General features: G+C 38.3%; 2 protein-coding genes across 4 annotated transcripts in view; both read right to left on the bottom strand.

The window, feature by feature from the left end:
• Positions 1 to 11,139, bottom strand: part of LOC144631639 (zinc finger ZZ-type and EF-hand domain-containing protein 1-like) — a 54,447-nt gene extending 43,308 nt beyond the window's left edge. For 2 of the 3 annotated variants that reach the window (XM_078490120.1, XM_078490122.1), the window contains exons 1-10: positions 11,008 to 11,139; positions 9,344 to 9,374; positions 8,669 to 8,747; positions 8,381 to 8,462; positions 7,659 to 7,730; positions 7,150 to 7,209; positions 3,106 to 3,193; positions 2,557 to 2,621; positions 2,291 to 2,414; positions 1,988 to 2,096 (exon numbers count right to left, since the gene is read on the bottom strand). In XM_078490120.1, coding sequence (XP_078346246.1) covers positions 1,988 to 2,096; positions 2,291 to 2,414; positions 2,557 to 2,621; positions 3,106 to 3,193; positions 7,150 to 7,209; positions 7,659 to 7,730; positions 8,381 to 8,462; positions 8,669 to 8,747; positions 9,344 to 9,374; positions 11,008 to 11,070 — 773 coding nt within the window. In that variant the 5' untranslated portion in view covers positions 11,071 to 11,139. The remainder of the gene's footprint in view (positions 1 to 1,987; positions 2,097 to 2,290; positions 2,415 to 2,556; positions 2,622 to 3,105; positions 3,194 to 7,149; positions 7,210 to 7,658; positions 7,731 to 8,380; positions 8,463 to 8,668; positions 8,748 to 9,343; positions 9,375 to 11,007) is intronic. The other variant, XM_078490121.1, reaches the window with a different exon arrangement.
• A 2,252-nt stretch (positions 11,140 to 13,391) lies between these two features.
• LOC144631648 (ribosome biogenesis regulatory protein homolog) lies at positions 13,392 to 22,402 on the bottom strand. The gene is given in 15 exon segments (XM_078490132.1): positions 13,392 to 14,025; positions 14,390 to 14,424; positions 15,374 to 15,469; positions 17,020 to 17,061; positions 17,298 to 17,363; positions 18,035 to 18,084; positions 18,320 to 18,404; positions 18,406 to 18,428; positions 18,724 to 18,802; positions 19,191 to 19,241; positions 19,433 to 19,483; positions 19,857 to 19,895; positions 20,245 to 20,283; positions 21,604 to 21,676; positions 22,213 to 22,402. Coding segments are annotated over 15 exon segments (1,029 nt in total). The 5' UTR covers positions 22,380 to 22,402; the 3' UTR covers positions 13,392 to 13,892.
• Positions 22,403 to 23,653: the final 1,251 nt, after the last annotated feature.

Raw genomic sequence — 23,653 nt, 5'->3', positions numbered from 1 at the left:
ATTTTATTGATGCCGGGATCGGCATTATAAATATTGTTGCAAGATGTATTGTGTCTTTTGACAACCGGAAATGAATTTGATTGGTTGACGCTTATCACGCCGTGAGGGGTGGAAGACTGGAATTAAAGCGTCTGTGTCAGGCTTTTCTTTCCGTCCGCGCTCCTTCCTTTTCCCCCTACCCCTTAGAAAAGCCTGATACTCAGGCTACCATGCTAGTGTCAATGAAATCAGACGGAGACATAACTGCAAGCATTTCTCCTTTTCCAGCGTTAATGTGGGCTATATCAAGGATCTTCTATTCTCTCTCAAACCTAACAAGGCCACCGGATCTGACAACATATCACCGCGGGTCCTTGCAGTGTCATCTGAGGCTCTGGCAGTTCCTCTTACCAATCTGATTAACCACTGTATATCAGCTAATATGTGGCCAAGTCTGTGGAAATGTAGCAATGTGACTCCACTCTTTAAGAAGGACAGCCCAGCGGACAAAATCAATTATCGCCCAGTGTCTGTTCTGACATCCTTGTCTAAAATCTTTGAAAGGGTCCAACATGATCAAATGCTGGTGTTTTCCAAGTCAGTGCTAAGTGATAAATTATCTGGCTTCCTAAAGGGTCACTCCTGTACAACCGCTCTTCTTAAAATGACGGAAGATTTTAGAGCCACGCTTGATAACAAAGAACATTGCGCTGCAGTTGCAGTGGATTTATCAAAAGCATTCGACTCCGTGTCCCACAGCTTTCTTCTTTCAAAGTTGAGAGCCTATGGTTTTTCTGACAGTGCCTTGTGTCTCACTCGCTCATATTTGTGTGGAAGAAAGCAACGTGTTAAGATTGGAAATTCATACTCAGATTGGAGAACAATCAAGCATGGAGTTCCTCAGGGATCAATCTTGGGACCACTTCTATTTAATTTATTTATTAATGATCTCACTTACTTTGTTGTTGATGCTAATTTGAGATTATATGCTGATGATACAACTCAATACTTATCAAACCGCAATCCAAATGTTCTAGAATTCACTTCACAGAATAGCTTTGATATGCTTCATTCATGGTTTGAGGATAATTACTTAAGTGTAAATGAGGCAAAAACGCAAGTGTTACCATTGGGCGACAATCCAACCCATATCCAGCTTTTTGCAGATCGTACCAAGCCACCCTTGGATGTAGTTAAAGAATTAAAACTCTTGGGCTTAACTATAGACAGCTCATTAACTTACAAGGCCCATGTTAAATCTGTATGTGATAAAGTCAATGCTAAGGTTGCTGCTCTTAGGAGGGTACGGAAGTTTATACCTGCTGATGTGATGATCAATATTTACAAGGCCTTCATCTTACCACATTTGGAATACTGCGCACCTGTTTTAGTGGGACTTTCATCTGGACTTTCTAACAAACTAGAATTTACTAATCAGTTTGCTATCAGAACATTAATGAATCTGCCCAAGACAACTCCATATGGCGATCTACTTAAGATGGTAAACATTAAGTCCCTGGAGCATCGCAGATACACGCAAGCCCTAATCCTCCTTTATAAATCTTCATTTATTACGGGGCCAAGCTACATCAAGGAATTGTTCTCATTGCGTTCTAGCAATTATGATGTAAGAGGCTATTGTAAGCTTAATCAGCCTACCTTTAAATCAAAGTTTTTGCATAAATCTTATCGCTACATAACTTCACGTTTATGGAACAACCTATTTTTAAAAATTTACTGAACAATATTAACCTGACTACCGAAGCCAACTGTTCCTGTAATCTTTGTATCGATTAGTTTACATTTTTAAATCTTATTGTCTACGTAGTTTTTAAATTTTTATAGTCTAGTTTTAAATTTTAAATTTTATAGTCTAATTTTTGTATTTTTATTGAATAGATTTAGCCCCGGGCTATCGGACAGCACTTTTGTCGCGCCCTGAATTAGATTTCATTTTACATAAGCAAAGTTCTTTTAAAAGTTAAGATTTGCAGTCATACTAAAGCACCTGGAAATGTCTCCCTTGCTGCTTGAAACTTCAAGTGCTGTGTAACATTTCATCAAAGGCTTGAGCACTTCACCTTCTTCCACTGATGGTACCTGCTTCTGTACTTCAGCTGATAAGGAAATTAATAAGTACAGCTGTAGTACTTAGAAATATGTGGGATATCTTGGGATAGAACAGAGTGACTCACTGAGATTATAAATTTGTGGGGTGGCAATTTTTGTGGCTAGCAAAAGTTATTTTTGTTGTCATTCACTGTTAGTTGCATGTAACGGGACGGCAACTGGATCCTGAGATTATGATTACCTTTCTCTTTTAGTGCATCCATGTATGCCTGTAAAACTTTTAGTCTCATCTCAGAAGTGTTGCAGAATCCTTCCAAGGCAGGCAAAGGAAGAGATGTACTACTGGCTCTGTTTCTCAGCAAAAACTACAAAGTACAGTAACAGGATGTACAATGTTACCATCAGAGAAGAGAGCAAGGGTACAGCAAGGTTATAAACCAAACAGATCCAGTAACTAAAGCTAGATGTATTTAAAAAGAAATGCAGCAGTTTCTGTGGAATACGCACCTTGAGCAGTTTACGACCATGATTCACAACTGCTTCCTTGTTGTCAGCAAAGGTGTCCACAAATCCTGTAAATTAAAAGTTATTTGTCTTGTTAATGAAGCAAAACTGTGAAATACTGAACAAGTGCACCTGCAACTGAGTTTACTGAGAAATAACACATGCCATGCTTTGTTATCTATAGTGTATGAGGCCTTCCAAGGGGTAAAAGCGACATGTTACTTGACTCTGAATACTGGGGACACAGGAACATTTTAACAGTGACAAGCAACATCATAATATTATGGCACTAAAATGTGACAGTGACACAGTTCGACAGCAACACAATAGCGGGAAAAATGACAGTGACATTTACAGCTGTTGGCTAGGCGACATCGAAACATGCGGCATTGCGACACGGCTACCCCCTTTGGAAGGCCTTGTGTACATGTATGTACATACATAATTATGTATGTACAGTGTATGCTAGTATCTGCATCTCAGAACAGTTGCCTTTAAATTATGCTACATATAACTTAGTTTGTTGCAGTGGACACTGGTTATTTGTTGTACCTGGTGTAAGACAGCAGTTTTGTAGTGTCTTGATGGAAGTCCTTAAGTCCCCTTTAGCACTTATCCCACCTCCAAGTGTTTGTAAAGTCTATATTAACAGAGAAGGAACATCAGCCAATAGCCTGATAAATTTTAATTATAATTATTGTGAAAACATGGTAAACAGGCTTGAGATCATTCATAGGTGAAGTCTGGTCATTGTACACGTACATATGTACCAGGTCCTCATGAAAATTTGATAATTCAGTGTCCTTTTCTGTCCAGGTGTATTTCTAAACAAACTCGTCTGGTGATTAGTTACTATAGACAGTACAACACTGTCATACGCAGTACTGCTCAAACATAAGCAAATAATCTAGAATGCATTTTACACCTTGAACAAATTTAGAGCTCAATACATTATAATATGTTTGCATCCCAACACAGATACATGTACAAATGGTTTTCATGTGCTGGTGGTTGGAAACTGCCATTTACATGTATAGTCCAGTCATTTTACTAAAAATAATGGGTCAACCTGCAACTAATTGCAACAGAAGAAATTCCAACGGTTTTTGACCGAGAAACTTATCGTTAATAACATATCAAAAGTCCCAGAAAATCCCGGAAGGGAAATTTATTAAAAAATGGGCTTTTTAAGAAGCTCCTCTTTTGAGATGCATGGAAACGAGGCTGAATAAAGCTTTTACAAAAACGCGCGTGTTTATGCCTTAAAAGTCAAATAAACAACAAAATTTGAAACGATATCTCAAGGGGAAGGTTTTTTTATTTTAGAAATCAAGTTAATTTGGGACATTTCATATGTACACAGCTTTAATTTTAAGTGTATTTCAGGTGCTTTTCATGTTAAAACTCGCAACCCTGTGTATAGGACTAAATGACATTAAGTTGGTTTTTATCTGGAGCGATTTTTTATTTCTTTATTTTTTAATGAAACTTGTTGAACTGTTTAAACCTTTATTCAAAAACAGTGATACAATTCAAGAAAGCTTAATTTTCGTGCGGAAAGAGTAAGAAAAGCGTGAGTTGGCGTGAGATCGAATTTTTTGTACTCGGAGCCGAGACTCACACCCAAAGCGGGAGAGTTCGCAGGTGTAGTGTGCTGTGCTTGACGCCTGCAGAAATTTTAATCTCTGTCGAACAAAATGGCTTGAGAACTTCAACGTTCTGTGCTCCGACCAGGTAAGTGTATTCTGAGTTCTCTTCAAGAGTTATTTTTCTTTCAAAATGGAGAAGTTTCCGTTTGCTGAATCATAGTGTATCACATCCAAAGCATTGTTTCTAAAGCGATTCTAGCAAGTTTCTGCGGCTACAGTATTTCTTTGAGTCTTTCAACGCAGTTGAAATGCAACGTATTACATTCTGGCTTCGAAAATATAAACTAAAAAGCGAGATCACTGCATACGATGCTGCAGTGAGTTAAAATAAGAACAATGTTATCCTTTTTCTACTTATAAAGAATGATATGTTTCCGAAAGGTTTTAAACCCGATTGCTGAAATTTATTGGACTAAACATAGAGCTTCTATGATTCTATTGCGCGTTTTGACACAGTCTAATTTGTATCCTGGTAATTTTTAGACCAGCAAGAGCCTAAAATGGATGAAATGTGTTGTGCCATTTGCCAAAAATCGCTTGAAGATGACATAGATGACACTTATTGATAGTATCTCTCCGTTTGAAGGGAAGTGAGGATTTAAACCGCGCAAGCGCAGAGTGCAATGAGAACATCCAAACTGTTCCCGGTTAAAAGGTACACAAGACATGTCGCCGCGCGTATTCCCACACTACAGTGGAACCCCGATATAACGATCTTCGATATAACGATATTCCCGATATAACGATGAATATGTTATGTCCCGGCAATAGTAAAATGTATGGGACGGAACCCCGATATAACGATTCCTCGATATAACGATATAGTTTTACTGCCCCCTTGGCATATCGTTATATCGGGGTTCCACTGTAGTAACATTGCCCAAGAAACAAGAAATTGCAAGCTCGCAAACCTCAAGCCAACGTCGTTCATTGGATCGCAAGAGTGAAACATTCTTTAGCTTTAATACGGACTGTTTTTTTTTTTATTTTGAGGAGCGAAAGAAAAAGCCAGGAGAAGTGTTCCGTGTGACAACCCTCGAGACAAGAGAGACTGTACTAGAGGCATGTTCTGAAAGGGGGGATTTTTGGGCTGAAGTAGTACAGGCGAGAATTTCAAATGTCTATGATTTGCCGGCCGCCGGTGCTGTTTACCATCAGCTATGCAGCGTCAACTTCAGGACCAAAAAACAAATGCCAAAAGTATTCAGTGCCTCAGATCAGCCTGATAGTAAGAAAAGAAAAATCGGACGTCCACAAGATGAAGAAAAAAACGAAGCGTTTCTCAAAGTGGCGAGCTTTCTTAAGGAGAACGACGACGAACAAATTACTGTCATTGATCTAATGGATAAAATGGAGGAGTATCTTGGTGACTCTACTACTGCCGCATAGCCGCACCCATATGAAAGCAAGACTTCACGAAAACTTTAAAAGTACGTACTGCATCAGCTATTCTGCACAAATTTCACTCACAACAAAAGGATGTTGATCTGGATATGGAAAAATTAAGTATAATCTGAACTGCCTCAAGGTTGATCAAGAATGACATCAAATTGCATAAAACATCCATCGAAATCTACCTTTTGATCGAAAAAGAAGCTGAGAAAAGCGCTGAATTCCTCCCAGCCATGCTAAAGATGTTTTTGGAGGGTATTCTGGTTGGTAAAGATAACGGGAATTTAGCATCAATTGGACGGGCTATCGTTTAGGTGGCGCGACCAAGAGTGATTCTTGCGCCTTTACAAGTTGGTTTAGCAACGCAACTCCATCACAACTTCGCATCGCGATTTCTAATAGACACCCTTCATCGCCATGGCTTCTGGATTATGACAGAGAGTTTGTTCAGTATGTAGCTGACAATGTGGAACATAATCTACGAACCCTTGACGGTAACGACACCTTTCATGGCATGGGCATTATTTGTACCATCATTCCTGGCACTAACCGAAAAAGAAGCGTCCCGTCGAGTCCCGACACGAAAGATTAGTCCTCAAGACATCTCAGCAGCTGGAAAAAAGAAATACTGATACGCCCGCCATCTGAGCCAAGGCAATCACAAGTGGAAATAGAGTACAATAACGTAGTTGTTGCAAATGTAGTAGTAGATCCCACAGCGAATTTGGACATACTTTGGAAGACGTTTCTGCTCTTTAACACCACACGCCCAGCATGGGCTGGAATGATGCAAGCTGTCCACCGGGGTAACCATCAGGGGACCTGAACCCAAGCGACGTCACATGTATTTCCTCCACTCCAAAAATTTGTGTCTGAACATGCGCGGCGCCACAACATCGCTAACCCCATCGTCACATTTGACCAGCCCCTTTGGTGGAAGGTGTTCCACATCATCAGCACCGAACCAGCTAACAGTGACTTAAGCAAAGTTATTTTGCAATTAGGAGCCTTTCACACGCAAATAAGCTTCCTTGGTAGCATTGGTCATCCTATAGAAGGATCAGGGTAGAGGGAAGTTCTGGAGTTAATATATGCGTCAAACGCAGTTGACCATATACTGACCGGCAAAATCATTGCACGCGCAGTCCGCGCGCACCTCATATACAGTGTAATGAGATTTATTTTGCTTACAGACCACTTTTTGATCAATTTTTCCTTCGGATGAAAGCTTTCAGGCATATTTGAAGTACATTTCATGGTTTTTGGATGAAATGAATGAAATTCTGGCCATAAACAAGCATAATAACAGAATTTCTGTTTTTGAGCCTCGTTTTCATGTTACGCAAAGGCACGACTTAGAATCCGTTAAATTTTCGAGATGTTCCCATGCATGGATCCTTTGGGAATTTTAGTATGTTGATCTAGGGACTTATTCGAAATGATTTGCGGTAAGAAAGCTTCTGTTGCAATAAGTTGCAGGTCCAACCACAAAATGACTGGACTAGTACTACATGGTGCAAGTATATAAAAAAATTATTAGCAATTTAATTCAAACCTCCAAAAAAGTTTCTACATCTGCAAAACCTTCTCCATCAGCATCAAATTGATTGAATAACTGGACAAAAGACAAAAAGAAAGAAAAACACACACAAATGTTATGTTCATTATCAATGGTTATTACTGACAGAAGTCCAATGTACATGTTTCAACGTATTCTGGACCTTACTAGTTAAGCTACATTTTCATGTACATACATACATGTTCCTGAGGAATGATGTCAGTAACAAATAATTATTGTCAGTGACTTGGAGACCTTGGAAAAAAGTTTGCTACAGTGATAATTTGTCTTTTCCTGAAGGTTTGAGTTCTTCTTCATTTTGAAATGACTTAAAATGTAATGACATTGCTCCTTTAAGAAGTGAAAAACATTTTTAAAGTAAATTACTGATAAGTTTTCAATTGGCTGCATGCAAAATAAACCTGACTAATCCAAGAGACTACACAGATCTTTCAATTCTGAACAGCAATGTTTAAATCCTGCCCAGCTATAGCTTCATCACAAACCTCTAAACAATCTTCCTTGCTGGCTCCTCTCCCTGTTAGCATGTCAGTGAACTGTGAAAGACCAACATATTCCTACAACAGGGATAACAAATTAATAAGTTATTTCTTCACAGACTGCCCTGCTTGCATTTCTTAGTGATCCAAAGGGCGTTAAAGTCTGTGAATTCCTCTAGCAGGTTTTACCATACCACACCAGTCAGATCAGTGAGCTGGTGAACAGACTTGTAAACAGCTGAAACTTTCTAGCCCTAGAGGTTAGGTAAAAGTCAAGTCTTTGTTTGGGCCTATACAAATGTAGTGGCCCATCAGGCCGGACCTTATCCTGGTTTCCGTAGCATTAAGCAACTCGAGTACTCCTCCCTGGATCGATGGGATGCTAGTCCATCACAGGGTTACCCCCAGCATTAAATTTGCTTATAATAAACTCATTTATACACTTGGGTGGAGAGAGGCACTTAGTAAGTGTCTTGCCTTCAAACAATGTAGTTATAACCAAAGCCTGGGCTCAAATCTAGAATCCCTGATTTGGAGTCCAATGGGCTGACCATTAGGCCACCTCCCCCCCCCCCCCCCCCCCAACAAAAAAAAAATTACCAGAGAAGATTGTAATTGTGATCCATACTATGCAGGTACATGCAAGGTCCAGTTGTAATAATAATGATCAATAGCTAATTTCTCTTTTAAGCCAATTTTAAAAGGGGACCTCATGTTACTGAACAGACCTCATGTCTGGCATGTCTTTCTTCCAGCCATCGTACAATGCTGCTTGAATGCTGCTGCATAAAAGACTCATTTGCTTCCTCTCTAAAAAGAAAAACACAACAAAAATTCTATTTTATTGCAAAATTATTTTCCTAGGCTTTTACACCAGTTCTCCACCTTCACTGTACAGGCTATTACAGTTTTAGACAAGTATCTTTATTGGATTTAACATAGATTGAAAAGATCAGAGTTTCAGCACAGTAAGTGTTCTTGCACTGTGGCTGTACAAAACTGCATTAAATTCTTACTTGATCTTTGAGGCTGCATCTCGTAGTAAGCCATGATCAAATAGTACAGCAAGGTCTAAAGCTCCTTCATTGATATCTCCTGAAACAGTTAGTTTGAAACAATCAACATTTCGAAGCAGATAATGTACAGAGAGGGTGAATAGATTCACAGATTGATGGATTTGGCCTTAAAACATGCCCAGATTACGGATTTTCTGAGCAGATTCCCGGACTCCTAAAATACAGCAGATTGCAGATTAGCTGAGAATTTTGGCCATATTCTGGACTCTTCAAGTCAAGAAGCTCTGATTGTGGCAGTACTAAATGAAGCTCAGATCACTTTGGTTGGTCTTTGTCAGTAAGTTGATAAAATTGTTGCAAAAACAAGCAAAAAAAATGAATTTCTTAAAAAAATTGGCATGAAAAACACCTTCTACCATCAGTCGCAGTGAAACTGTACCACACAAAGTTCTGAAGTAATTTGGATTCTGATTTCAACAAAACTGATAGTGGATTTATGGATTTGGCCAAAAAATAGCATGGATTAGCAGATTTGTGTGCCCCTTTACACCCCAGTCTGTATTTGTACTTCATGTATATCAGTGAAAATGATGCACTGAGGGACCAACTGAATAACGGATTACACACAAAACGAAACAAAGTAATACAAACAGTTTGGATTAGAATTAACACAACTACCTGAAGATGGACTGGTCTCTGTTCCATCCTAAAAAAATTAAAAAAGAAGCATCAATTTACTTGAAACACTAAAATATTTTATTATTTACAGTCGAAGCTCTTTTAACGGACACTCTCGTAAGCGGAGAGCTCTACTTAAGGCCGCCTTGTTGGAAACCCTGTTTTAACTCCTATACAAACACTGTATTTTTACATTCTCGTAGGCGGACATTCCCGTAAGCGGCCGCGGACACTTTCAGAGATTACAACTTGGACTTTTTCTTTGTTTTTAAGCTCCCGTAAGTGGGCAACCCAAAGAAAACCTATTTACAACCTCTTCATCTTATTTTTATCAATGAACTTTACATCATCGTTCGTCACAATGATTTTACAGTAATTACAGTACCATATTTCAGTGCTTGTTTAGTCGTCATCTACTTCTGTCCCGTTATTGTTATCTGGACAAGCTCCCTTAAGCAGTCATTAATCCCCCACACCTCTAGTGGCCGCTTAAGAGAACCATTCTCGTAAGCGGCCAACTCAAGTTACGGACACTTTTTTCGTGTCCCTAGGGTGTCCACTTACGAAAGCTTTGACTGTATTTTGAAAATAAAGACGGTGCAAATATGTAATCCGATATCTTTTAACATCTTTTAACATCTTTTGCACTTTTTAATACAACATGCCAATTCTCAATCAACTGTTGTGTTTTTTTCTGTCGTCAATCATCTTAGATGACTTCTAAGGTTTCAGGAAAGAGGAGTTAAATTCCCCAATAAATGACTTCAAAGTCATCTGTGAGTTGTAGTTGGTAGGTTAAAGATCAATTTTACATTTGTAACTGGTGCCATAATTATGACTGACATACCAATTGCACCTTATTGATACATTTGAAGTAATGCAAACTTAACTTCACAACTTGATGATCATTTTATTTTTTGCCCCTCCCTCCCATGATCCCTTACTCTACTCTTTAGATAAGATTCTCTGAGAGAGACCATCAAAGTCATAAGAGACAGGTCAAAATAAGATGTAAATATTTTTTCCAAGATGGTTCAATTAATCAAAAGCATTCTTTCAAAAGAGAAAAGGAAACAGATAATTATGTTCAGGGGAGGTATTTTGTTGGCACTTTGATATGTTGTTTTACTTTGATGGATTGAAATAAACCTATTTTGCAACAAGGAGACATGGAAGAGACCATAAACTATCCAACATTTTAATTTCGAGCCAGGATTTGAGGAAACGATCACACAGGAAGACCTGATGAATGAAAGTCAAACTGTAGTAATAACGCAGGCTTTGTAAAAAGACAATGGAATTAGAGAGCTGCTGGAATGCTAAAATAGTCCGAGAAGAATCATTAAGCCACCTGCTTTAAACAGCTTCTCGCACAGCTATAGTAAAAAGCTGTAACAAGTCACACTCATTATTTATAAGCTCAAAATGCTGGCGAGGCTCGTTAACCTTCCATCTGCTAAATATTCAGTGAAGCACAATACGTTTGTGTAGTTAACACTTAAAACAGTGGCCATGAGAATTTTAATCAAATAAATCCTGCAAATTCACAGAAAGCCAAAATATGTATTAGGCACGATTGGTGTAACTTAGTCAGGGTCATTTAGCCCCAGACAGACTTCCCACATTTATTGACGGAAAAACGCCTTAAATTAAATGAATACCTCATAGAATTCGTTTTCATCATCTTCTCCATCGTTAATGCCTCCAGCTGTTACGTTTCCCATGCTTTAAAGGTGTTTCAAACGAGCTTTTTTCCTGGTTTTGCACATTTTATGAGCTTCGCCATATTGAATCGAAAGTGAAGTACCCAGTCTTCATGGGTTCGCCAACTTATTGGTCGGGACTGGGGCGAGCTAAAAGTTCTCCTTTCTCTTTCTTTTTTCAATTTAGAAGTTCGCGCAATTCTCAGGAAACAAATCATTTCACTCTGCTCACGTCTAAACTCTCCTCCTCGTCTATGTGTTATGGTAAAACACAACAGGACATTTAGATTATGGTGGAATGCAGCAAAAAGGGATTAGATTATCCCCGAGGGTAATTATACTAAAAAGAACGACCAAACGCCCTTGTTGCCGTGCTCCAAGCCTGTCGTCTTTCATTTTTTTCTTTTTTCATTTTCATTTAGTCGAATTTAGCATAGCATGTAGTCCCGTCCCTGAGAGCAGTAAAATTATATCGTCATATCGAGGAATCGTTATATCGAAACTCCTGATATAACAATATGGCCGAAAAATAACCGAAAATATCGTTATATCGGGGTAAACCCAACGTACTTTTTTACTGCATATTATTTAATTAAATTTGTAACGAGTATCAAATGATTCACAAATGCAATGTCCTTAAACAGTTTGCAAAGCACTAGAAGTTTTCAAAGTTTACACAGGAATTTCTGTGGTGTGAATTGCCTAAGTGCAACAAAACTAAACTTAAAAAAATTGCGACTGTTATCGTCTTTACTTATCGAGTTCGCGTGTTCATTGTTTTTGTTTCCAGGTAGATGGGCCTATAACCAAGAGGGCTTATAAGAGGGGAGCTTATAACCGGAATTTTACGGTATGGTTTTGGAAACGGCCAGGCGCAGGTGACGATTTCAACAATGTGACCATGTATTAATAGGCCTTTCTCGATTATGCTAGTAAAACTGGCATTTAATGCTACTAGAAATTCTCGCATAAAGCCAAAAAAATGCTAAAATAATGCCTGATTTCCTTAAAAAATGCCACTTAAATTCTAAAAAATGCTTTGTTTTATTTCAAACAAAACGTACAAACTCTCACATTATATGCTCATATCAACAACAGGTGATACTTAAAAATTGTTTGTTTATAAAAAAAAAATAAATAAAAATATTTATTTTTTAAAAAAAATAAAAAATAAAAAAACACACACAAGTAACACAACACAAGTACACAAGTAACACACCGCACAAACAGTCGAAACAGACAGAAAACAATCAAATTATGTAACCAAAATTGTGAAACTTTAGGATTATTTATCCTTCTGAGTTCTGAGTGCTGAAAATCTGGATCACAGTCATGAAAAGTGACAGAAAATGCTAGCAATTCTTTTTTGAAGAAAAAACGAAAAAAATGCTCGTTTTCCCAAAAAATGCCGAAAAAAATGCTAGCATAATCGAGAAAGGCCTATGTATTAAACCAGGAACACCAGAATAACTTATTAAAAAATTTAATCTAGCCACTATCCTTACGGCAAAAACCAATAAACACTAGCCGCCAATCATAGACTGTCCACAGCCTCTCGATTTTGCGCTGGCGTCCAGTTCTCTCGCCTTTCTCACCGCGTGCTCATCGATCAAAAAAAAAAAAAAAAAAAAAAACACGCAAAAAATGAGGGCTGTGGACAGTCTAGCCAATAACAGATCGCGTAATTAATGCTGAAAAATTCTCATTTGTTTTTAATTACTCGAAAGTACAGGCTACTCGAAAGTTCATAACATACAATAATTTTTTTCTTCGACTTCCCTTTTACGCTCACTCGCTCACTCAAATGAAGAATTTTTCGTGCGTGAACTTCGCCGTCCATAGTACTATAGTTAGTTTATTTTTTAGCAGTTAGTGTTATAACTTGAACTTTTAAATTTTGTTATTTCGCCAATATCCAGACATCACAACACAACCTCACGTTTGGTCAATACCGTAAAATTCCGGTAATAAGCCCTCCCGTTTATAATCCCCCCCCCCCCCGGTTATAGGCCCATCTATCTGGAAACAAAAAAATACAACCGATTATAAGCCCTTCCGGATATAAGCCTCCTCTGTCAGACTGAACAGGGCTAAATGTTGCTTTATTATGCGTTTTTAACTTAAAAACGTATTTCGATCAACACTCCCGTTGCTCTTTTCGAAACGTATTCTTTATTCCGCTTATAAGCCCTCCCGGATATAAGCCCCTCCGTTTATAAGCCCACCCAAAACCCCTTACAAAGTTGTATAAGCCCAGGGCTTATAACCGGAATTTTACGGTAACCCATTTATACAATGGTACATTATTGACTAGTAGATACGTGTAAATGAACAATACGATATTATTTCATCAAAGTGTTTATTAATAGTTTTTCAATCCATATTTAGTAATCTCCTGTTAGCTCAGTAACGAGCGTCACTAGATGCTTGTGAAGGACGGAAGTCTAAGTCGTCCCTTTTGTCTTTCGTATTATGGGCGGAAAAATCGCCCAATTCATAAGTCGGACTCAACTTCAGGTTTCCCCGGCAACACTTAGGTCAGGTGTGTTTGTCTGCTCTGGCACGTCATTCTTTGTATTACCGCTGACTACACTGGTCGCATAGTGCAGGGAACATGTAACGCCACTTCTCTGGCAACTGGGAAAACCTCGCTAAAATGATAAATTTATAGATCCACTGAGTAAATGATATACTACGTCGAAGACTCGTGATTAAAATGTCCACAAAACATGTTCTTTTAAGCAACCACGTAATATAAACCATTTCATATAAACCATTAGCTATCAGAGTATTGTTATTTTCACTTCATTGTCAGCATTGTCTCTGAAACAAACTCAGAGCGATTAGATTTTCGTTTTTTTCTTTCCCGATTTTCGTGCAGATTTTCCAGCTGGTTTCTTGTTTTTTCCTTGTACACCAGGCTTGCCTTTTCCTTTCTTTCCTTTCCCAGTTCCTTTCCTGTTTGACTCGCCTGCCCTACAAAGTTGCAAAAAAAAAAAAAAAAAAATGAATAAGTCAACAATAAAACGTGGACCTTCACTCGCTTTAGATTTTTCGTTCAAAGTCCGCGCGCGTTCGTAAAGAATACGACTGTTTCGTTGTCTAACCTTTAGCGTTGACCCTTCATAGTCATCATACAAAGATATCAAACAACCACAGCAGAAGCGTAGAGTGACTAACTAAATTTGGGCTGCTACTATACTTAAATTAGGGGCAGGGGGGCAGGATTAGAGGGGTTTGAACCTCCCGCTTTCCGTACCTTGCAAGGACTTCATCGTATCATATTAGTTTCTGTATATTACTTAACACGGCAGTGCACCGCCTTCATCGTATCACACACCTTTTTTGTGTTTCCGTTATGTGCTGGCTGACGGCCTGAAAAAGTCAACAAAATAATAAGAAAATTCTTTAGCTTAGGCATAGCTTAGGCATTTGAAGTTATTTGTAGAAATTCTACAAGAATATAATAAATATTATAAGCTCGAGCGTTCTGTTGATAGCATCCTAATAACTAAATGTTTAACCGGCATACAGTCAACTGTCCCTTAACGGATACCTCTATAAGACGGTCATCTGGTGATAGTCCCTGCAGTTTTCCAGTCATTTTACTATAACTAAATTCCCTATAAGACGGACACCTCTCTAAGACGGACAACGGACACTTTGAAACCGTCAACAGACACTTGAGAATTGTGTTTTAGTTAATAATACTTCAAAACTTCGAATCGACATAAATGAAAAAACATCTGCTATAACGAATTACTTCTCTGCTGAAGTGTTTGGGCACAGAGGTCGTATCCTTCTTACAGTATTACAGTTTGTAGATGCTGCAAACTTTTTCTTCAACAAACGAATACGGTCTTTTTTTTTTAATCTTGTTCCAGTTTGAAAAGAATACAGTAGAGTTTTGAGACTAGAAGCCGTGAACGTTTGCTTGAACAAGCAAATACACAGAGATATGTTTCAGTCTGCAACATAAACGTACTGCTCGCTTTTCAGAAGCATGAGCAAACGAGTCAACTTCCTAATACTATTTTTTTCCCAGTTTGTAGGTTTCGCTAAATTAAAACAGACTAGTGAGTCACTACGTGTATTCACTGTGCATAGCCATTCAACTTTACTATCTCAGAATTACTGATGTCACGCCACCTCGACTCTCTATAAGGCTGAAACCTCTCTTAGACGGACAGCCGGTTGAGGCCGGTCCCGAAGAAGTCCGTCTTAGAGATGACTTTAAATTAAACGTGACATTATGCTAGCTGAGACATGCTTTATCTAAACACGTAAAAATACGTGTAAATATTTCTACTTGCTCAGTAAGCACCTTATTAACATCCAGAGGTTCTCTTTTAGCGATTTTTTCGGCCATCTCTCTACTCCGGCTTCGTTCACTTGACATGTCACCCGCAACTGGCTCAAACTGAAAGTTAAAAAAATAGAATAAATAAGAAAGAGCCGAAGACTTCGCGCAATTATCATTCGTAGAACAATTGGGAACAATTAACCCTTGAACACTTATACCGTAAAATTCTGATTGTATAAGCCCTTATACAACTTTGTAAGGGTTTTGGGTGGGTCTTATAAGAGAAAAAAAAAACGTTTCGAAACGAACCACGGCAGTATCGATCGAAATACGTTTTTAAGTTAAAAAGTCATAATAAAGCAACATGTAGCCCTGTTCAGTACTGTCATCCGGCGAAGGGGGCCAATATCTGGAGGGGCTTATAACCGAATGTACATAAATTGTCACCAGGTAGATGGGCTTGTAACCAGAGGGGCTTATAATCGTGGATGATTAAGGTGAAGGTAGAGCAAAGTCAAGATTGGACGGCTTGGTTTCGACTTTGTCACTTTGAGAGTGCATTATCCAAGACCTAAGAAAACAACATGAGTTATTTTAATATTTATTAAAATTTTGTTTTGAACATTTGGTTGTTTCTCAAAAAATTAAATAAGCGCCCTGTCTCGAATAAGCGCCTTGTCTCGAATAAGCGCCCTCCCTTAAGACATGAAGTGTTGCACAGTGTTTGTTAGTACGTTCTACAGAGCTGTATTCACGGCACCAACAGACATGAAGTGTTGCACAGTGTTTGTTAGTACGTTCTACAGAGCTGTATTCACGGCACCAACAGACATGAAGTGTTGCACAGTGTTTGTTAGTACGTTCTACAGAGCTGTATTCACGGCTCCAACAGACATGAAGTGTTGCACAGTGTTTGTTAGTACGTTCTACAGAGCTGTATTCACGGCACCAACAGACATGAAGTGTTGCACAGTGTTTGTTAGTACGTTCTACAGAGCTGTATTCACGGCACCAACAGACATGAAGTGTTGCACAGTGTTTGTTAGTACGTTCTACAGAGCTGTATTCACGGCACCAACAGACATGAAGTGTTGCACAGTGTTTGTTAGTACGTTCTACAGAGCTGTATTCACGGCTCCAACAGACATGAAGTGTTGCACAGTGTTTGTTAGTACGTTCTACAGAGCTGTATTCACGGCACCAACAGACATGAAGTGTTGCACAGTGTTTGTTAGTACGTTCTACAGAGCTGTATTCACGGCACCAACAGACATGAAGTGTTGCACAGTGTTTGTTAGTACGTTCTACAGAGCTGTATTCACGGCACCAACAGACATGAAGTGTTGCACAGTGTTTGTTAGTACGTTCTACAGAGCTGTATTCACGGCTCCAACAGACATGAAGTGTTGCACAGTGTTTGTTAGTACGTTCTACAGAGCTGTATTCACGGCACCAACAGACATGAAGTGTTGCACAGTGTTTGTTAGTACGTTCTACAGAGCTGTATTCACGGCTCCAACAGACATGAAGTGTTGCACAGTGTTTGTTAGTACGTTCTACAGAGCTGTATTCACGGCACCAACAGACATGAAGTGTTGCACAGTGTTTGTTAGTACGTTCTACAGAGCTGTATTCACGGCACCAACAGCCAAAACCTTTTGCCTTACCTTTCTTTTCTTTCCAGTTTTTCTAGAAATCTTTTCCTTAGGCTGAAAATGAAATAAAACGAAATTATCAGCCATGGCTAAATACAGTACACTGTAGACTTATAGACATGGGCTACCGATAAAAAGTAGTTAATCTGAATTTTAAATACTCCTACATGAAGGTACAAAAGATAGCTGATCAATCAAGTGCTGATGGATGGCGTTACCATCCTTAGGTTGCATCACTTTCTCTACTTTATTTGCAGTAAACAATCTAATTAGCAATATAAAAGACTTACCAGTTTTTCAGTAAATTTTCCCAATGATGCAGTTGAGAGTCTGCTGACATTTATCTTCGTTGAGATCTGGAATTATAACACAACAATACTTTTAAAAAAGGGATACTGTCACAGCTGATAGCTTGATTTTGAAGTGCAACCGTATTAATGTACAAATGATGTGTAGTACTTGTCCAGATTACGATAATAATGGATTTACACTTGGGAAAACAAATTATAAACTTTGAGTTTTCAAACTTTGATAAGATTATTTGAAATTTTGTAAAATTTGTGTTGCAAGAAGGTGCTAGCAGTATTCAAAGAAATTACCATTGACAAAGCATACTACAACGTAGACGATCAATGATGAATTTCTGAATTCTGTACAATCATGTATTCTAAATATTTTTTTAACAAATTCAAGTACATGTAGGCAGGTCAGAAGGAATAAAACACTTGTTTATGTACTGTACATCAAACTTCTCCCAGCAATGATTATAAAACACATAAATACAGTCACTAAATGAGATGGCTGGGACATGTCCTATGGATGAGAGCAGATTCAGTGCAAAAGGTTGCATTGAGATGGACACCCCAAGGAAAGCGTAGCAGAGGTAGGCCTAAGGAGACCTGGAGAAGAACCGTGCAGCAAGATTTGTTGGAGCTTGGCCTCACAATCGAAACAGCCAGACAACAGGCAGAGGACCAGCAAAAGTGGAGATCCCTGACCGAAGAAGAAGACAAATACAGTCACTAACCTGTTCTTTACTTTGTCGTCCAGATGTTGGTGCTAGGTCCTTATTTGAAACTGAAAGACAAAAAAAAAATACTAGGATTATTGAAAATTGCTTGAACCAAAGCGCATTGCTGGGCAGTGGCATCTGGTCAGTATCTGCAAGGCTTTAGCCAGGCCGCCTGTTAATCTATCTTGGAGGCATGACCTGAAAATGGATTGGTTGTGGTAAAATTGATTGTGGCCTAGAAATTAGGCAAAATTATATTTTTGTATGTATAAACAATAGAACACACAATTTCATACTTACCAGGAATCTTTCTGTTTTTGGCTATGTTTCTCAGTCGTTGATATTCATTTTTGGCAACTCTTTCCTTTTTAGCTTGATTTTTTTTTCTCAAACTGGTCTTCATAGGGATCTAAGCAAAAACAATTTAATGCTTTTTGAATATTACTTCCCAGGAAATATTATTATTCTAAATTTAATTATGTTACATGTACATACCAGTATATTCTTTACAATTTTTTTCTCAAAATATGCAAAAGGCACTGTCAAACAAAAAACATCAACAAGACAATATTACTGTGTTGATGTACAACATTTCTCAGTCTATTTAATCAGCTGGAAGGAAATAATCGTTACTGTTTTGACAAGGGGGCTGAAATGATTTAATGTCTAACTTAAGCAAATTTCATTGAGTTAACACAAGATACCTGCATTCTGAGGAACCTCCAGCAGCCAGTCCTGAGTTACGTCATTTGCTCTCTTGTATCCATAACGTGGCTTCCATTCCTAATTATCATAATTGCAAAAAATATCACATACAGTATAATATTCCCTTAAAAAACTATGTGCATGTCTTACAATTTATTCATGTTGGTACAATTCCAAGGACTTGCTTAGTTTGAAACTTGTACTACTGCAACAAGTACGGAGGAATCTCGATTTCTTGAGCCCTTGATTTCTCAACCCCCCCCCCCCCCGATAACTTGAGCCAGCACTGGTTTCCCTTAAGCTTACTTACCAAGTCAAAAACAACAATTAGTATTTTACCCCTGATTTCTCAAAATCTTGAATTTTCATTCAATACCAGTTTGTAATACAGAAACACCTAAAACAGACTGCCCATGCTGTAGCCTATTCTATAATAAATGCTCATTTTTTATGTAATTCTACTAACCTGGGTGTTTTTGTCCAAAATCATTCTCTCGCGCTTCTTTTTGGTGATGCCCTGCACAATAAAATAAATAAATAAACAAACCAAGCACTAAATTTTGATGCTGACCAGTTCATTCTTGTTTATTATTAAAAATACAATTTACAAATTAAAGACATAAAAAGCATGAAATCCTAAGATACTAATTCAAAATAAAATAACACAGCCACACATATTTACTGTACTGTAAACATCTTTGACATTACCTTTCTTTTTGCAAACTCCTCCCATTTTGAAGGTTGTTTTGGTTTTGGGATCTGCCATATAAAGATAATCTTAATGGAAATCTTCCTCCCTTAAAATAGCATTACTTTTCAACAAACTGTGTATTGCAATGTTAATTACAATGGATTACAAGTATAAACCTCATTTGTAGTTATTGTAAAACTGCTGTGTCCACTTTAAAAGCTCCAAATTACTACTCCCTCACATGATTCACAATTTTACATACACTTTAAAGAATAGCTAATGCTGATTGTTAGTTTGAAATGCTGTACAATGCAGCAATGTAGCAACATGTACATAGGTACAACTCTCTAAAAAGTAATGTGAATTTGCAAGTTTCATTGATTTGTCTTATCTTCTCCCATTTGTTTACTTTTTTTACATTTAAATTTATTTTGTACTTACTGGTTTCTCTCTTGGAATAACTGTACGAGGCTCTGGTAACTGAAATAAAATTCAAAATCTATGATGGTATACAGGACTTGTGTGTGCAATGCATTTTAATTCATCAATAAATAAACACTTCTTTCATTTACATGCAACACTGAACAGAAACAACAACTTAATGAGAAGCTGACAGACTTGTTGATATAAGATATGATTCCAGTTTACAGAAAGATTGCAGAAAATGGTTCAGTTACATGTATTGCAAATGTTAGATGGGAAACTAATATGGCACATGCAGTAATTTATGTCTAACTCACTATTTTCATTAAATTAATTAATCTAATTAAGTTTGCTTGGTGTATGGTACATGTATATACCGTAGGTTGATAAAAAGCATTCAAGTTACCTTTGCAAGGACAAGACCTTCAGATCTCTCACTTGGAAGCTGGCAAAAAGAAAAACACAATATACTTTTATGCAGAGACAGCAGGGATCCATATTCGTTTTTTCTCCAAGTCGTCAGCCGGGCAAGTATTTAAGACGACATACTTGCCCTGGCAAAATTTTACTTGCCCGCTCAAAAGTGAAGAATGGTGACCGTACAACAAGTTAATGAAAAGTTGACTTTTTTATGGTTATTACATGTAACACTGTATACAATTGTCATGAAATCTACGAGACAACGTGTCAGTTATAATAAAGTTTGATGCTCAAGTATTTGTTAATGAGACTTTCTACTAATGTCTACTTTGGCTGCTGACCTATAAAATTTCACTAAACATCGTGCCCCCAAGCGGCTTGTGATGTGGAGCTGGTGGAAGCGGACGATGCAGGCACAAATGAAAGCCAGGGCCTCTTTGACTGCCATGACGAAAGAAAAGAACACTTTCACTCTTCTTGTTCTATTGGTTTGCTTTTCTGAAGCGTTAACATTACTTTTTTCTTTGCTGGCGGTGCCACACCAAGATAAACAGCGCATTTTGATCACAACATCAGCTGATGCGATCGCCTCGTGTTTTCACGGATGCAGCTGCAGTACAAAATATCAGCGGTTGACAGCTTGAACATTGAGCCTGCAATGATTTCATTCATGGAAAATACCGCATCATCCAAGATGGCGGCCAAAATTATGATTTTATCGCGACAGAAAATTGCAAATTATTCTCTGTTTTATAAAAGTTACGAATGAACGACAAGTGGTCAGAACGCAGGTAACTCATAAGAAAATTTAATAAATGTTTTTTTTTTCCATTAAGTCAAACTTAAGTCGTCCAGCGGACGAGTTTTCGTAATGTTTTGGTCGTCCGTACGATTTTTTAGTCGTCTCGGACGACCGGACGACTGTGAATATGGATCCCTAATGATGTACGTACTGTGGATAACAGATTCCATCCCAAGGCTAAGAACAATAATTGACAAGAATACACAATTAAGCTGGGAGAAAGTCATACTGTTATGCATTTTAAAAATTATTATGAAATGTTACAATCAATCAAAATCACCTGATTCTGAGCCTTCAACAGGATAAGTTCTTCTTGAAGGGTTTCAGTTTAGGCTGGCTATATTAGGATTTTTTATGTAGTATGAGCATTGCTTACTCAACTCCTGCCAAATTCACTATAATTACTGTCAAGGTTGTGAGAACATGTTAGTTGCCGAATTTTACCCTGGCAAGGCCTTGTCATTTGAAAGCTTCTGACCTTGGAAAATCACTTCACCATTTTTTATCAGATGTTCATCTTAATGCAATACATGTACACTGTACCTTCCATATGGCATTAAATAGCAACTGGGTGCTGTCTCTAGCAAGATTCCTAAGGAATTCCTCTTTGTTCTTTCTGCAAAAAAGGATGTTAAGTTTTTTTTTATACCTTGTCCCAGAAATCGGCTCACATGGAGAAAATGTTCCTTGACAAAACAATGAGAACATACTGAGAGAAATAAAATTGGAGCCGGGTACATCTCACTGCCTCGAGAAATTCCTGAGAAGCTCATGTGACTAGACTAGTACTGCAAGCAGTCTCTCTCGTTCGTGGAGACGAACGCCTTAGCGTGCGAGCAGGATAGCCACGAGCTACGAGTAGGGCTGGCGGTATTCAGGCAGGCGCTGGAAAGAGAGCGTTAAGAGATACTTCCCTGGTTTCATACAGCATTCATTTCTTTCTAATTCTTACAATGTTTGATGTATGAAAAACCACTAGAATGAGAAATTTCTTCAATAAACCTTTTTGAAAGAGTGGTAGCTTTCTCTTTATTTGTATCTGAATATGGAAAACTGGGATGAAGTCTTCTACTGCATTTTGTGTTTTTGTTTGTTGATGTAAACTTGCACGTGTAAGCTCAGTATAAAGCCCACTGTTCAGTTATAACTTACCTGAATTGTCGTATATCAATAGGCTGAAGATCTGTAGCTAATAAATTCCCAATGTCTAGATCTGGATCTATATCTTTTATCACCTCTGTTGATTTAAATTTTTCTTTAGCGTCCTTTTCTGCTGCGAATAAAACCGAATCCACATCAATCTCCATGCCGTCCGCCATGTTGAAATATACACTCAAGAGCATGATGGGAATTGATCCTTAGCGAGGTTACACAGCCCTCGCACTTTAGAGTGGAACTGGGAACAAGTTTTTTTATCCCGGCACAGGCAGACCACCCTATGTGTTCGTGGTTAATAATTGTTGACATGAGGTTTAATCAAATCAATGGCGCATATAGAAGATATATAGAGAAACATTACGTCGGCTTCGATTTACTACAAAATATAAAATTTACTCTAAATGATTCAATAAAAGTTAAGATGAAATGCTGAATGTGTCTTGTGTCGTGTCTTTTTGCCGCCCCGAGCCCTTTAAAGCTTTGAGACATTTATTTCTAACGGTCGCTAAATGATCTCGCAAAATAAACGTCTTAAAGGGCTCGGGGCGGCAAAAAAACACGACACAAGACACATTCAGCATTTCATATTAACTTTTATTGAATCATTTAGAGTAAATTTTATATTTTGTAGTAAATCGAAGCCGACGTAATGTTTCTCTATATATCTTCTATATGCGCCATTGATTTCAACATAACCTTATGTCAACAATTATTAACCACGAACACATAGGGTGGTCTGCCTGTGATCCCGGTTTCCGACTTTCCGTCCAGCATAAGCAAGTAGGAATATTTCTATTTTTCTTGGATGGGATGCTAATTCATCACTTGGTTACCCCTAGCATTAATTTGCCGGTACCCAATTATACACCCGATTGAAGAGAAGCACTACATGAGTAAATTGTCTTGCCCAAGAACACAACGCAGTGCCTCGGCCAGGGCTTGAAGACCTTGAAGACCTTGAACATGGACCGCTCGATCCGGAGTCCAGCGCGCTGACCATCAGACCACTGCGCCTTTCCTGCAAGAACATAGACCATGGCCACGGTAATATGTGGTTTTATTATATGGTCAGGGCTGTTTTTACGTTGTATATCAGCCGTGCAGTTTTGCTTGTATTCCAGTTGATTTTTTTGGCTGATAAGGCCTCTATATGGCCTCCTCCGTATAAAGCTTACGAATTTATCGGCAGTCTTTTGGTGAGTGATAGACTTGTTTATCACAATTAAATACCGCGGCGGAAATTCCACGCCACGTCTAGGCAGTAAAATGACGGCGAGTCCCATGCCTCTATTCATTTCCAATTCCTAAGCGATCAGCGAGCAAACAGCATAAGTAGCGTGTTAGCGAATCAATTTTTTTTTTTTGAGGAAATACCGCGGGCAGGCTTTCGCACAGTCAACCACAGCTACCTATAAATCTCAACTTCGTGCCTAAC

The sequence above is a fragment of the Oculina patagonica genome, chromosome 12 (genome assembly GCF_052425735.1).
Source record: "Oculina patagonica isolate OP01 chromosome 12, crgOcupat, whole genome shotgun sequence".
Lineage (NCBI taxonomy): Eukaryota > Metazoa > Cnidaria > Anthozoa > Scleractinia > Oculinidae > Oculina > Oculina patagonica.
Note: the sequence above shows the minus strand (reverse complement) of the source record. Positions and strands in the feature narration are given on the sequence as shown.